The sequence below is a fragment of the Formica exsecta genome, unplaced genomic scaffold, assembly GCF_003651465.1.
Source record: "Formica exsecta isolate Colony F162 unplaced genomic scaffold, ASM365146v1 scaffold696, whole genome shotgun sequence".
Classification (NCBI taxonomy): Eukaryota; Metazoa; Arthropoda; class Insecta; order Hymenoptera; family Formicidae; genus Formica; species Formica exsecta.
The window spans coordinates 528,099-544,667 of record NW_021853462.1 but is presented as its reverse complement, the minus strand read 5'-3'; the positions used below and the strand labels follow the sequence as shown (position 1 = coordinate 544,667).

General features: G+C 40.2%; 2 protein-coding genes across 6 annotated transcripts in view; one reads left to right on the top strand and one right to left on the bottom strand.

Moving 5' to 3' along the window:
- The window catches only part of LOC115243161 (partitioning defective 3 homolog), a 30,035-nt gene extending 27,033 nt beyond the window's left edge, over positions 1-3,002 (top strand). For both annotated transcript variants that reach the window (XM_029819917.1, XM_029819916.1), the window contains 3 exons: positions 149-2,107; positions 2,360-2,558; positions 2,807-3,002. In XM_029819917.1, the coding sequence (XP_029675777.1) occupies positions 149-2,107; positions 2,360-2,558; positions 2,807-2,855 (2,207 nt within the window). In that variant the 3' untranslated portion in view covers positions 2,856-3,002. The remainder of the gene's footprint in view (positions 1-148; positions 2,108-2,359; positions 2,559-2,806) is intronic.
- A 148-nt stretch (positions 3,003-3,150) lies between these two features.
- The window catches only part of LOC115243160, a 41,088-nt gene continuing 27,669 nt past the window's right edge, over positions 3,151-16,569 (bottom strand). For 3 of the 4 annotated variants that reach the window (XM_029819913.1, XM_029819912.1, XM_029819914.1), the window contains 5 exons: positions 9,326-9,652; positions 5,641-7,516; positions 4,647-5,245; positions 3,561-3,681; positions 3,151-3,453 (listed from right to left, as the gene is read on the bottom strand). In XM_029819913.1, coding sequence (XP_029675773.1) covers positions 3,417-3,453; positions 3,561-3,681; positions 4,647-5,245; positions 5,641-7,516; positions 9,326-9,641 — 2,949 coding nt within the window. In that variant the 5' untranslated portion in view covers positions 9,642-9,652 and the 3' untranslated portion in view covers positions 3,151-3,416. The remainder of the gene's footprint in view (positions 3,454-3,560; positions 3,682-4,646; positions 5,246-5,640; positions 7,517-9,325; positions 9,653-16,569) is intronic. The other variant, XM_029819915.1, reaches the window with a different exon arrangement.

Below are 16,569 nucleotides of genomic sequence, written 5' to 3'. Positions count from 1 at the left end.
AAGATAATATAGTGAGATAAAGTGTGATTAATTAAATCGATTATTTCAAAACAATAAATAACAAGATAGAAATATTTTTTAACTATAATTTACTTTATATCGCCCGAATATTTATTGATACCTTCTCTTGCCTTATCTTATGTCGTAGACATGTCACCGGTGCGATGGGCTCGAAGAAAATCCTCGAGTTCCGAATCCGAGAGGAACTGTTACAATGTGCAAACCTCCCAAGTGACAACCGAACGGACTTCCAATAAAAAGGGCAAGAAGAGAATACAGGAAGAACGGCGGAGAGTGTGCGAGAAGCGAAATCCTCTATTGGATCGCGTGAGGAGTACCAGATTGAGCTTTTTCAAGGACCGCGATTCCGATGAAGAGGAGAACGATGGCGAGGACGACGAGGAAGCGGGACGAGTTCAGTTTCGTTCCATGTGTGAGTTGAGGCATCGCGATCTGTTGAGGAACGAGTTGCGACGATCGGTCTGCGAGTCCGATTTGAAGGATATCACGGAGGAGGAGAAAAGCCACGCGAAAAGGAAGAGACGCGCCAAGTCGCAGAGCAGGTTATCGTACAAGAAACATCAGGAGGAGCGGTTCTCCTTTCTGGGCTTTCGTACCTCGACGCCCCGGAAGCAATCCGAGTGGTCGAGAGAGACAGATTCGATCCGGGAAGATGCAATGCCACACGATTACCGATGGGGGAGAACCGGTCAGGATTTCCTCGATGCGAACCGTAGCGCCGATCGAGCCGTTGATCGTATGATGGTGGTCGATACTAAGGAGGAGATACCTAGACACGCCAATGAGACCATCTTTAAGAAAGACACGACGATAACGGCGTTCGACAGCATTACGCCGTCCAGCTGCCTGGCGGCGAAATTCCGCGCAATGCAAGATAAATATTTGAAGAGCTCGACAAACAAATTGATTGCCAAGATTTATAAGAAGGATTGCAAGGACAAAGAAAGACGGAGGCTACGCAGCTTTTCTTACGGTACATTACCAGGTCTCGAAGAGCTGCGAACGAATCCGCTTTACGAGGATCAGGATCAGGATGACAATGACTCTGGAATTCTAGACAACGATTCCGCCACCAGTTCCCTCCTGGACGACAGATGCAGCAGCGGTGCTTCCGGGCCGCTGAATAATAGCAGTCATAATGACTCTTGTCTAGGATCACCGCCTAGACTTCCGCCCAGAAGACCCTTCTCGACCGCCGTGGATGTCGACAGGACCGCGCGGCTATTCGCCAGTTTGGATACGTACGACAGGACTAAGGATATCTCCGGGACGAGTTTTATCGAGGAATATTCTAACGTTTGCCAAGCCGCGAATGATACGTTAATAGATCAAGCGGCTCGAATCTCCGCAGAGAATAGTACGGATCGAGAGAGAGAGGAGAGGAACGCGGATGAGAATTCTAAACGGAAAAAGCGCAATTCCGGGTTGCAAGTTGTAAGGAGCAGACCCTACACCACGGAAACGATGATTGTGAAGCTCGTCAAGGAAACGTCTGATCAATGTTTAGGCATTTTCATCGCGAAAACCTCCGAATCCAGTCCGGGTTATTTGGTAGCTCATGTAGTGCCGAACGGACTGGCCGATAAGGAGGGCACTCTGAGGATCGGCGATGAAATTCTGATCGTCAACGGAAAGAGACTGCGCGGTCTGAGTATGGCGGAGGCGAGAAAAATCCTGGGTAACGGTAGTGGCCCCGGTGATGTCGATATTGTCGTCTCGAGATACTCGGGCGTCGATCAGCTGGCGAAAAGGCTGAAAGAAAGCAGCGTGGATTATGAAAACGTCAGCATGGAGGATGGTCACGGAGTGATCGTCGAAAGCTCGCCCAGCTCGCACTTTAGAAAGCATCAGACTAGATGTCATCGAGACAGGAAGGACGAGTCGAATAGATCAATCTCGTCTGACAAATTTGCGACGAACATGGATAGCACCTTCGCGCAAAGTATATCCAAGTTTTGCACTCTCCCAAGAAGGCCGAGAAATACCGTGTCTACGTTTCTCACAGTGCTTTTCGAGAAAGGGACCGGGAAAAAGTCCCTGGGATTCACTATAGTTGGTGGAAGAGACAGTCCGAAAGGAAGCATCGGTATATATTTTCGTTCTATATATTTTCTCAATTTCTTAAACATGAACTATCTTATATCGTGTGCGTGCAACGTAGTAAACGCGAATATCTTACAATTAGTCTAGTCGCGCACACGTGAATTATTTGTCGCGAAAATTACGATTTGTGCCATAAAACCGCGTAAAAGCGCATTGTACGCATGTACATTGTATCATCTGTATGAAAACATTTCTATATTTTTTTCCTTGTGATCTATATTCTTCAACTGTACAGGTATCTTCATAAAGTCAGTACTACCTGGTGGTCAGGCTGCCGAAGATGGCCGTTTGCGCGCAGGAGACGAAATTTTGGCTGTGAATGGCCAGGTCTGTCATGATTTGACACATCGCGAAGCCGTACAACTCTTTCGCAATATTAAAAATGGGCCGATTGCTTTGCACCTGTGTAGACGCGTGAAAAATCGTGAATCGCAGTAAGTTTTCCATTATTTATTTTAATATTTAATAAACTAAATAACTAAATATGTATTACTATATTTAATAATTTAATTGATTTAAATTATATATTGATTGATTTTAAAAATGCTATATTTAATTTTCAAGCAAATAATTAATCTATATTGATATTTATTACATAAAATGACGTTTATATAGAAGGAAATCAAAGCTGAAAGAGATCTGTTTACATATCGCTTCTACCATTTTCTACTTTATGCTTTAGAACTCCGAAAGCCAAGTCGTGTGCAGATCTTTTGCTGATAGACACATAGGAGACTAATGGTACGATGTTTCATCGTTAGCTCGATGGACTACCATTGAAAGAAACAGGCAACTTTAAAAATAAAATGTAAAATACAAATCATGTATATATTGTATATTTGCGGAATTCGCTAGAAATAAAACAATTATTTAATTAAGAATTATCTGGATACGGTACCTTTTCGATGGTACCATCCAAGTATATTCTCTCTTTATTGTCCTCTATGATTAAAAAGATGCGTATAATGAATTCTGCGTATTGCGTTGTAACATTATTTGTATAAAATCTTATTTTAAGAATGTGGTATAATAATATATAGTTATAACAATACCACACAGTATTATATAATAATAATAATAATAATAATAATAATGTTAAAACTTATTAATCTATTAGGCAGTCGCGCGGAATAAATTATATGAAAGAGAGAAAATATACGTCGTAAGTCATAAATTTCTTTTGATAGACTAGAATCCTAAAACGTCGTTTTCTCCTATGAACAATGTAATAGATTTTAAATCTAAATCTAAAGAGCACTTCCGGTGGGCAGCTTCTTTTTCATCGATCCTTTTTAATACGGCGCACTTTTTAGTGTATTCCTAGGATATCTACAAAGATCATTATTGTTTTTCGTTAATTGTCCTTTTTACGTTTTCATTACATGATACGATCTTTTCTCGCACGTTCTTATAGATATATAAATTATTGCCTTTACCTGTGTCTTCTCGTAATCTCTAGTTCAACGGTACCCTCTCTCACCATCTTAAATAATTCGATGACTTCCTGATGTGTGCGTCCTTTCAAAATTTGCCCATTTAAAGTTAAGATTTCATCGCCTGAAAATCAAAGAAATATGTTTAGTATAAAATCATTGTTGAGATTTAATAATAAATAATAAGAAATTGATGAGGAATGTTTGTGTGAGACTTTCCGAGAAAACCTGATAGTACAACGAATAATCTGAATGACTAAAAAGCGATCCTCGAGACTGTCAATGACCTCGTGACGTGGATGTTGCAGGAGGATGCCGTTTGCACTCCTGCGCTTACGCAAGCCGATCGGCTAGCAACCCGTTACTCAAGTATGCGGTAAGGAGCGGCGGTCAACGAGGAAACCGCGGTGCAGGCGTAAAAAGCGCCGGGCTCGGTTGAAATTCGAGACATGGGAACGCATCCAGCGATTTCCCCAGTTATCGGGACTGATCCACAGATAATATCTGACCATCCGCGAATTGATCGAAAACAATTAATAGTTTCCTGTCTTTTATCGATATTATGATCATGATTTGATCATCATTATGACTTGTAACAACAGTTTAGAAGGCTGTAACAAAGTGTTCGTATAATACGATAAAGATATCAGGAAACAGCACCAGCGCTGCCAAATATCGTCTTTCGATAAAAGGGAGAGAGGCAAAAGAGGAAAAAAAGACGGGAAGAAAAACGGTAGAATATGCCACGACTGTTTAGATATGCATGCGGCGTTGGCTGTCGGATTAAAGATTCGACAGCTGTCTGGCGCGATCCTCGCATCGTCGTGAATACAACGAGAACCGTCGAACGTGAGTTCGACGCGCGCGTCGTCACGCGCATTCCCTTATTCCGCGACCGATAGCTTCCGAATGAAAAGTATTCAATAAATGCGCGCCAGACTCTGCATTCCTTGAATTACAAAATTTCATGGACATTCGTCTAACATTTTTACTCAAGATTATAATACAGAGCAGCAAAAAAATAAGAGTGTATACATTATATTAACTGGAAAAGAATATAAGTAGCATGGAATAGATTCGAAGATTTACCTTGAAATAACGATTTGGAAGTATCGGCCTGACCGCCAGGAAAGACCCTTCTCACGAAAATTCCCATGTCGCCGCGCGGGCTATCCCTCCCACCTACGACGCTGAAGCCTAGACTGGGTTTGCCGTAACCCTTTTCGAACTTAGCCATGTGCTTCATTAAATATTGTTGCGATTCCGTCACGGGTTCCGGGCCACTGTCCTTGATGTCTTTTTGATTTTCGGATAAGCGCGCGGAAAGCGGCAGGAAATCGGGTCTTTTCCTCGGCTGAAATGACTCCGCACCGGTGTCGGTTGTCTTCTTCTTCTTTTTCTTCGTCGTCTCCGTTACTGACGAGGAAGCGTAATTCGTTTCGGGATCGATCAACGACATGTCGGAGAGATTCTTCGCGTTTTCCAGGTACTCATATTCGCCGGGTAAAGTACTCGGCGACGGATTCTCGTATACTTGCGGCACCGTTTCCTCGTAAGCCGTCGTTAGTCGTATCGTGTTTCCGGTAGAGGATCTCAGGAACTCCTGAACTTCCTCGAGGCTTTCCAACGTTCGCAGCTCCTTGCCTTCGACCTCGACGATCTCGTCGCCTAATCTCAATCTGCCATCCCTGCAATCGAAACAATGATTTATCTTGGATAAGATTTATTATTTATAATAAATAGCTAATATTTATAATAGATAATATTTATTTATTATTAGTTATTATATTATTTATAATAATAACTAAGTCTCAGCTGGTATTACAAATTTCATTAAATTTTCGGTGCCGCGATACTCTTTTTATTTGATAAAAATAGAGATTTTTTAAAGTTACAAAGTTATAAGAAAAAATTATATATAATTTATAATTCATAATTTATATAAAGTGTGTAAAACAGAATGATTAAAAATAAAAGATATTAACACATATATATATATATAGAGTTATAGGATTAGAATAATTTAAAATATGTAGAACTCAGAGATAGAGGAATATATTTTTCATAAATTTCTCACACATACCTATGAGCAATACCGTCGCTTTCAAGTTGTACGACGATGTATCGCAGATCACCTAGTCTCTGCTGCGCCAATCGAATCCCTAGACTCTCCTTAGGATCCCTCTTGTGCAACTGTATCAGACAACATCGTCGTACCCGCGTCAACGGTTGAATAATATCGCTCAGAAACCTCGTTTTATCCTGCTGTAACCTCATACGATGAGGCGAGACGTCCAGCGCTTTCGCCGTGTTCGACAAAAGACTCAATCTATCCTCGCAATTAGGAAGCTGAGCGTCTTCCAATCGCAACACGGCCTCCTCTTCGAAGGACGTCCCGTGAATGCTAGGCAACAATCTTCCGGAGCCACTCCGATGCCACCTGAGACCGTCGAGCCTCTCGATACTCATCCGAGAGATCGCATCCGATCTGTTCTCGTCGCAATTCCGCCTATTTTTCCCAGCCTGTTTTTCATCCTGATCCTGATCCCCCTCGCTGGGCGTCGAGCTCCTTATCGGTTTTTCCAATTCCGAGTCCATGACGCTGCTGGTGTCGGAGCTGCACTTGAAGCTCAGTCTCTCGTTCTCGGAAGCTATCACGGGCTCACCTCGCGGTCCATCGCTATCGTATCCGGATTCGTTTGAACTGACGTAGTGAGACGATAGCCTCTGTTCGCAGCTCGACACGGAATTTCGCCGGTTGTTCCTAATAGCGGACATCACATCGAGGTCCACGTTACAATTCTCCGAGGCAATCCCGAGTACTATTTTACCGGTAAAGTCCGCCTTGTCGCGTGCGGTGTCCTCGACGTGAAACTCGACATTCTCCCGGAGGGACAGTAAACTGCTGTCGAAAAGACTGTAGCAGGTCGCAATACCCTCTTGCTGAAAACCGGCCTCGATTCTTTCGAGGCGGCTCGCGTTCAGGCTGTATCTGTCGGCTTCGTATCTGCTGGAATTCCTTTGGAATTCCGCGCAAGAAGTCCGACTCGGTCGCGAAGTGATCTCCCGATTCTTCCCGTTGTCGCCTCGACCGACGTATCCGATCCTGGATCTCTTCCGTCCAAGGGTCGTCGTACCGATGTACGAGTCTTCGATCTGCAGAGTCGGAAAGTGCTCCTCCGAGACCGTCTTGAAGAGTCTCTCGTCCTTGGTGAACGACGAACCGTGACGCTCCTCTGGCAACACAGACAGCTTCGATCGCAAGAAAGCGTACGGGAAGCTAGATTTTTTCGCTTCCTTCAGGTCGCAACTGCTACTCTTTCTCATGAACGACTCGTCCTTAGTTTGTCCGAGGTCGCAAGTGCTGAAGCTCACCGAGGGACCGCCCAGCGAATACGCGGAGGCGCAAGAAGCTTCGAAGACACTTTGCTTATCGTTCCGATGAACCGCCAAATCATCGCAGGACACCGTCTTATCCTTCCGCGCGGCTATCTGCAAATCTATACCCTCCGAGGGATCGTCGCCCTTCACGTAGGTCGGACTGCTGTTCAATTGACTGGTACTGCAGCTCCGAAATAAACTTTCCTTGTCCGGTAGATTCGCTCTCTCCTCGATATTCTGAGATCTCCTATTGGCTTTGGTCGAGTTGAGCATTCCGGTGGAACCCATCCGAATGAAAAATGATTTGAACGGAGACGGAGATCGGTTACAAACTAATGGTGACTTTCTGTTCATCTTTTCGTCCAAGTGCATCTGACTCAATTGATGAACATTAATATTATTGTTGCTGGTACAAGCATTGTTGTTGTTGATGTTATTGCTATTATTATTGTTGACACTGTTGTGGTCGGTACTGGCAGATTTTTCCGTAATGGAACAAATAGTCTCGCGGGATCTGGTCCGCCGAAACGAATCGATCTTTCTGCCCATCCTGCGACCCCAAATTCCTAGACCCGACACTATGAAATAAAATATTGACATAATCATTAATAATCTATTATATTTATATATTTATGATTAAATAATATATTGAGAGATATTTATTAGTTAAAATATAATAAAATACAATAGTCTGCAGTTTGGTCCTTAAGATTTTTGTATATCTTTAAACAACAGAGATATTTCAATTACTAACTCCATGCTGTAATAATATCTTGATAATTTAATTTATTATTGCAATAATAAAAATATAATAAAATATTATTTGAAATTATTTGAAATATAATAAAATAATCACCGTTATTAGCATATTTAATAATGTAATATACATACTACAATTGTATAGCACGATATTTATTTGTCAATTAGCAAAAATAAAATTATCTGAAATGGTAGCATGCCATCACACACGCGCGTGGAACGAAAAACCATCCGCGTTCGACATACGATCGTTCTCGGGATTCGTGGTCGCCATATACGAGCTCGCGTAACAGCGGTTCCGCGTAGTTTGGGACTACTTTTTCGAGGTGTCACCCCGGCTAACGGGCCCACATCGTCGACACATCGGTTCTACATAACGAGAAACGATTAAAAGGCTGCTCTCGAGTATCGGACACACGTGTTTTGCGATCAAACGGTACAATGCGTCGGCAAAAGGCGATATATATACATATATATAACTTACACCGTATATATATATATATATATCATTTTTTACACAATAGCATTTTTCAATAATATTATTAATTTATAGATTATTGTGACAAACAATAAATACAACACATCCTAAGCAAAGATATGCATAAGATTATAAATAATGAGTTTTGTATTAATTTAATTAATATTATAATAGAGAACATTTTTTTACGAAATCTACTCATATATTTTAACAAATGTATAAAAGCAAAATTTAATCTCAATTTCTTTTGAAAAATAAATTGAGGTAGAACAACCTGAATTAATAATACATTTTGACATTATCTGTCGCAAAATTTAGATATTTGATAATTTCGATGATTTTCTTCATTCAATCCTTTGTATTTTGGAGAGGAGTTGAGGTTTCGAATAAACTTTTTATTGAAATATATAAACAGGAAGAGAAGAGCGTTTTCTTCGCGATGGTATTACTAAGGCAAATGGTGAACGCAAATCGGCGTTCGCAAGTATGTCGGAGCACGAAGCTCTAACGAGGCAAGTGCGCCGAGCGAGTGATTAGTGAAAGGATGCGATGTTTTCCTGGATTAGCGGTAATTCGCGGCCGTTCGGAACAGAAGCGAGATCGGCGATGTCGGCAGCAAGGCGACGCGACGGTACTTTTTGTGCATCGTTGCATCCTCCTTCGAGCAAGAGGACATTGAAGTCACCGGAGCATGGAGTCCAGTTTCAAAAGTATTATACTCAGATCCGCTACACACGATGATGTCAGTGTACCGTATTGTTCAAAGCAGTAATTTACAATCGTTTTGGGTTTGTGAACGCTTTCGCATGCAATATACACGCTAAGCGTTCATCGAAATCAGAAAATGTAATTTTATATACATTTTAAAATATAACACGTAAAAAAATTATATTTTTTTACTGCGGATAGATAGATAACCGAAGATTATATATGGGTAAATATTAATCTCATTTTCTCTTGGAAAAAAGCTTAAATTAATTCGTTGAATCTAATCTCCGCTAACTTTCGATCTGATTAAAGTAAAAAAAAGTGATAATTATTTGAGAGAAATCGAAAGGAATGAGAGACATAATTAATGAAGTGAGATAAGGCATCAAATTGATTTCACCGCCGAGACACGCAGATAAACATCATTATCGAGACGACTTACCTCGCTGCTTACCCGGATCATGCTCGACGATAAAGGCCGGCACCGCCGTAACCGTCTGATAGTCAGCTTCGATGACATCCTGTTGACTGTCTTGTTTCACTTCGAGCAACGTCTGCATCGCGTCCGCATCGCCGCAGCTCCTCCGCGTATACTTGGACCTGGAGATTTTCAGTAAACTCGTAGTGTTTAGATCCTGATTGTTGTCACGCGGCATCGAAGTCCCCGACAACTGGTCCAGCGGAACCGTGGAACCCGATAAAGAGAGAGCAACGTCATCGGCGCTATGACGCCTCGACTTTGACAAGCGTTTGAACATTTTTTGTCTAGCTGAAAATAAAAAATTATTTTATTTATTTAAAATATTTAATGTAAATTTAATTTAATTAAAGAAAATTGTATTGCGATAAAATCTATACGAATTAAACACGTTGTACATCACTAGCAGTATTAGTACGCGACGGCTGGAAATGATGCTAAATAAGTAAAAAAAAAATTCGTTTCGATACTCATACGCTTCTGACATAAGTATTGTGCATTTGATCTAAGGGAAGGATGAGTATACATTAATTTTTTATAACGAGCAAAAAAATAATGAAAGATGTTGCGAATGCAACGATGCAATGGATGATTGAGTGTAAAACAAAGAATCACTCATGTTACGCTTTATCTGCGCGTCGAAAAGAAATGCGAGGGAGACTCGTTACAAAGTATGTAACAGCCGATGCAACGCGATGTCCCTCCGCAAGTTTCCAAGTACGATTTACCGTTCGATGTCTGACGATCGGTATTCGCCAAACCTTTTTGCGGCCGCGAAAAGATACGGCGGATCTTTCATTTATCGCCCGACTAACGACATCCGTCGGGAGTCTCTCACAAAGAGAAACCGACCTACCGCCAATCAGGATAATTGTGATATCGGACAGTAATATGACACCGTAATATTATTCACTAATATAATACGATGTAGTCGTCAGTTTTCCCCTTTCGTGATTTTACAGCGTCTATTAAATAAGCGGTTATCAGTTTTAATGATCTTATAAGTAATATTGAGTTCATCATTGAGAATGTACTCGGGAAAAAAGAGACGGAAAAAAAGAAAGAGAGAGTAGAATTAACTTCTTTTATACGATCGTCCGCCACGAGAGAGAGAGAGAGAGAGCGAGAGAGAGAGAAGGCCGCTTATTATTATTTATTTTTTTCCTCGTCAAGGTTCCCGGATTTCAGTCTCATGCTCTCGTGGTGACGTGATGATTTACACACACAGGTAAAAAGAAGGAGGAGGGCGAAAACAGCTTTCTTGGAATGGACGTTACCGCGCATCTCGGCATTTCTATTCTTTATCATCTTTTGCATGTCTTTTTTTCTTTCAAATTTTTTTCTCTCCTCGTCGCATTATTATTCTCATGACCATTGTTAACATCGTAACTTAACGACATAGACAAATATAAATGTTGTTTGCGGCGCTCGATATAGGCGTGAAATTTATTTATCCTTCATCATTCTTGCTTTTATTAAGTCTAATACGTAACTATTCCATACTAACATTCCATACTCTATGCATCGGACATAAATCCAATAATTTATTCCTGCCTTCTTATCCTCGAAGGTTCCCGTTATTATCAGCCGCCTGAAATGTCCACAATATGTAAAATCGACAAGGAGAGGAGCAAAGATTACGTCGTGACATCGAAGACTGCGGACGCGATAGCGAAGAAAAATGCGCGGGCGAAATAAGCAACTTTACGATACACGCTGCGAGGTTGGAGAAAGTCTCGCGTGTGCAGAAACTGCATGCTCGCATGCATCTTCGCAGTCATCGAATATTGCGTTATTTCACGTAATGCCATAGCCGTAGACACGACACCATGCTGCATCAGCTTTCGGACGGCATCATCGGCGCGGAAGAGGAAAGATCGACCGACATTCCTGATTTCACCGCTCAGTTGAGCTGGTACTTTCTATCGCTTATCGCAGAATCATCGGATGTCCTTGCAATCGATAACTTGTACATCAAAATGTGACAAAAATTAATTATTCATTAGAATCTGTATTTCCTATTCGATCTGAAATTGTGTGTCCTATTATTTGACTTGTACACATATGTTGTGTAATATAATTTCTTTCTTAATTTTATATATACATAATATATCGTGATACGTATTAAAAATATCAAGAAACAATTATATTCTCCTTTCATCGACGTAACGCTCTTCGTAAAACACGCGGGACAAATTTGCATTTCATGAGCTGCACTTCCGCGACGAGCCTCGTGCCATGCAGACACATGAGGAGAACCCGGGGGTACTTCCGGTGTATACACGCGCGATTAAGTTCTCAATGCAGTCTATACAGCGAATATGTAATAATTTTTACAGACATTTATATAGATTTTATTTTATTATAAATTTTTATTATTTTTATTGGTGGAAGACAATTTTTTTGGCGCAGATTTTAAAAACGTAACATCAGATCCAAGCAGTTATGTAATTAAACATTGTTCTTTACCGTGAGGACCAATTTATTGTATGAAATGTCTATGTGAACGTCATTTTTTCGACGGGCAATTTTGTTTCTTCCCCCACGGATTTAAATTTTATCCCAGACTAAACGACTAAACGATTCGCTATTAACTCCCTTCAAAGCTCCTATTCGCGACATCGACGTTTCCCTGTGAATCGAACGGTTCTCGTTCGCGAAACAACGCGCCACTGGAACGCGCGCTTTGTTCCCTCAAAAATCACAGAAGTTTTTGTGTCTCGCGTGCACGTTGCCGAGGCAAAAAAAAAAAAAAAAAAAAAAAAAAAAAAAAAACGTATGTGACGAGTGGACGACACCGGAGAATAGCATGCGTGATGCAACGTATATCATACTCTGAGCATACACGCTCTATTCGCATCTGACTAAAATTTCAAATTTCCTGTGCGATAAACGACATTTCCTTAGGAATCTTCTCGATGATAAATCACTCAGAGCATAAATGTACAGTGTATAAATAAATGTATAATTGATAATACGATGCTACTAATTTTGCTCCTATTTTCTGCATCCGGCAGAATAATTCGCGTCTGACAAATGATCATTCGCGTATGCTGAGATATGCGGGAAAGGTATTATCGATGGCGCGTTATTCGCACAACTCGCGCTGCTCTTAGAGAGTTATACTTTTGTGCACCATGTACGGAGTTTGCGTTTTATTACTGGTTTATGCTCGTCGTTATATACGTACAATGTACGCTACATCTATGTCTCGCACATGCTCCGTTACGACTTCTGCTTCCGCAACTTTTTATTCGTCACAGCGTCGAGTCTGAAGCTAATACGATCGGGAAAATGTGTCGAGCGTGATAAATGATGATGCCGTATAAAAATACTTTCCTCGTTTCTATTTTCAATCAACATGAATTTAATCGCACGATCTACAGAACATTCCGATAACATGAAAAATTTGTTTTCGAGAAAACAATCAATTAACTTTAAATAAATATATATAAAAAAGCATAAAATTTTATCTCGATGTAATAAATGTCTTGTATTAATATCCGTTCCAAAAAAAAAAGTCAGCGTAGTATCGAGCGTCTCGCACGAGTGAGCTCGACGCTTTATACCATGTAATGTCAAGAATTTTCTACCGGCGGATTTTCGACGGAAATCGACGACGATCTAGAGAGATACGAAAAGAAAGAGAAAAAGAGACGCGACGCGATGCATCGACATCGACGAAAACGAAGACTCGTAATTTTGCTGAAATTGGAGAGAGCTCCGTGTTTAGTTTTGGCTATTAAAATGCTGATAATTGGGTTTACTGCTCTATCTTAACACTCTCCGGCGCAAAATGATTAACGCACACTTTCCGTTCAGGCAGCCTTCCACTCGCACTATCCTATATCTTTCATTTGATTCTCGCGGAGAGAGTAAAGATTTTACACATATATATATATATATATATAATGTTTTTATAATGTTAATCCATTAAAAACTCTCTTTTTCTCTAAGATATTCTGAGATAAAAATTTTATTACGGATAAAATAATCTTTTAGTACCCCAGAATGTTTAATAAATCGTGGCAGATCCGATGGGAAGAGAATCCTCCTCGTAAAAGAAATTCAATTTGAATCGGCAATTCGAGAATGCTAAGTTTATAGGATATGTAAATACATAAAATTGCACAAACATATCGTGAAAGTATGACAGTCCCCTCAACTGGTAACTCTTTTTTTTTTCTTTTTACATTACTGGTGGGTAGTGTGTCGCGGTTAGATGACCTCGCTTTCAAAGAGAAAAGCCCATCAAAGATTTACAATGGAAACCGATGATGGTATGTATATTCCGCGTTTATTACCATGTCCATTATTATCACCAACGTCCGCGTTCAAAGGTTCTGTCCCTTTTTTCTGCTTTCTTTCTTTCTATGTAGTACATTTAAACATGTCGTAGTATATAAAAATATTATCTCGATTATTATATGGCACGAAAGAGATAAATAAATAGATAGAAAGAGAGAGAGAGAGAGAGAGAGAAAAAAAAAAAAAAAAAAAAAAAAAAAAAGATAGAACTTATAGCATAATTATATGCTAGACATAGATTTACGCTTTCGGAGTGAAGTATTTCTAACGCGTCTCGATAAGAGAAAATTGGTCGAGAGGATGTTTTATTCAAAGGAGATCGATCTTCGTGGATGGACTGCGAGTACACCAGGACGCACACGCGTTGGTCACCAACAGACCGCTTCATTTACTCCTGCTGTATCACAGGTGTTATATTACATTGTCCACGTACAAGCAAATAACGAGAGGCCAACGGAAGGGTATCGGATGTTGCGCGGCATAAGGGCGACGTTACGAGGGCTTATTCCTCGTTTTTCGAGGAAGTTTAGTCCTCGATAAATATCGGCTGTCTCTTGGCTCTCGAATACTCCGTTGCGTTCGATTGGCGAGATAGTCTCAACAAATATGTACGCGCGAGTACATTTTTTTATCCTTTTTCTTTATCATATCTTTTGACACAAGTCTCAAGGATGAAAAAAATATCAAAATCTTATTTTTTCAATTAGTTTTGACTGAACTTTAAATCAACGAAAATATAATCTAACTTTTTGATATAATTTTATATAAAAATAATTTCTATCACTGTATGAAATGTATATATGTTGAAATGCGTTAGGAAGTAAAAATAATAACAGTTTTTTTTCGATTTAAATTGAAAATTCGTTTCGTAAGATATTTAATGATGAGAATTAAAAGCGATGAGAGAAAAAGATTCGGTACTTTCGTTGGACTCCATGTCTATCGCGATATTCGCGGTTGGAGAGACACTCTGTAAGTGTCGGGACATCTTGTACATATAAAAGTGTTTATTACGCTATCTGATCCAACTCATAGTACACGCAGACAAAGATATATAATTCGCGTAAAAGATCAAAATGCTAATAATATACCCGTTACGCTTTCCACGGTTATCCCTGCTTTTATATTTCCATGAAACGTTGGAGGTAACGTTTTGCGATGAGATTCCGCGTAACATAGCGCGGTCCGTGTCGTAATGTCCCCTACGGTACGCTTCGTGCGCGATGTAATTTTCGAAACGATTAAAGCCTTGTTACCCTGGCTCGCGTCTCAAGAACGCGCGCTCCGGCTGCGTGCGGTTCTAAATAGACACGCGGAAAAATGTCAGCGTAGTATCGAGCGTCTCGCACGAGTGAGCTCGACGCTTTATACCATGTAATGTCAAGAATTTTCTACCGGCGGATTTTCGACGGAAATCGACGACGATCTAGAGAGATACGAAAAGAAAGAGAAAAAGAGACGCGACGCGATGCATCGACATCGACGAAAACGAAGACTCGTAATTTTGCTGAAATTGGAGAGAGCTCCGTGTTTAGTTTTGGCTATTAAAATGCTGATAATTGGGTTTACTGCTCTATCTTAACACTCTCCGGCGCAAAATGATTAACGCACACTTTCCGTTCAGGCAGCCTTCCACTCGCACTATCCTATATCTTTCATTTGATTCTCGCGGAGAGAGTAAAGATTTTACACATATATATATATATATATATAATGTTTTTATAATGTTAATCCATTAAAAACTCTCTTTTTCTCTAAGATATTCTGAGATAAAAATTTTATTACGGATAAAATAATCTTTTAGTACCCCAGAATGTTTAATAAATCGTGGCAGATCCGATGGGAAGAGAATCCTCCTCGTAAAAGAAATTCAATTTGAATCGGCAATTCGAGAATGCTAAGTTTATAGGATATGTAAATACATAAAATTGCACAAACATATCGTGAAAGTATGACAGTCCCCTCAACTGGTAACTCTTTTTTTTTCTTTTTACATTACTGGTGGGTAGTGTGTCGCGGTTAGATGACCTCGCTTTCAAAGAGAAAAGCCCATCAAAGATTTACAATGGAAACCGATGATGGTATGTATATTCCGCGTTTATTACCATGTCCATTATTATCACCAACGTCCGCGTTCAAAGGTTCTGTCCCTTTTTTCTGCTTTCTTTCTTTCTATGTAGTACATTTAAACATGTCGTAGTATATAAAAATATTATCTCGATTATTATATGGCACGAAAGAGATAAATAAATAGATAGAAAGAGAGAGAGAGAGAGAGAGAGAGAGAGAGAGAGATTACTGTTATAAATTCTATTCTAAATAAGATTAAATTTACGAGTTTGAGAAACATGTTTTCAATGGACAAAATATATTGAAGACAATACATAATATGATTATTCAATAGAAATTACTTCGATACTAATTTCTCGTTTTCACGAATTTATCCGACAATCGTGATAAACTCTTTGTATCAATATATAACATTTTTTCTTTCCTACACCTGTTGTCACCGGATAAAGTCTCGACAGTCTAAGTACTCGTTGTTGCTAGGACATGAACAATAGGCGTGAAGCATTTACGACGTAAGATAAAGGCGTATTATCACCGTCCGCGAGCGGCCTTCTTCCGTCTCTATTTTCTTACGGCACATCTGGATCCACGCGATGCAGCAGCATTTACGGATATATAATCGTCGTATATGGTAGAGGATAGTCGACGCCTTAGATGGCTTGAAATACAGCGGCGGAAAGGCCGGACTGCTTGGTCAGGTCTAGGCAAAAACTAGGATAGGCCTAAGCTGACTCCCGGTACCGCGGGACGACCGCGACGTAGAGAAAAACGCAGCGGTCACATGTTGGCGTGAAGGGGTGAGAGGAGAGAGAGAGAGAGAGAGAGAGAGA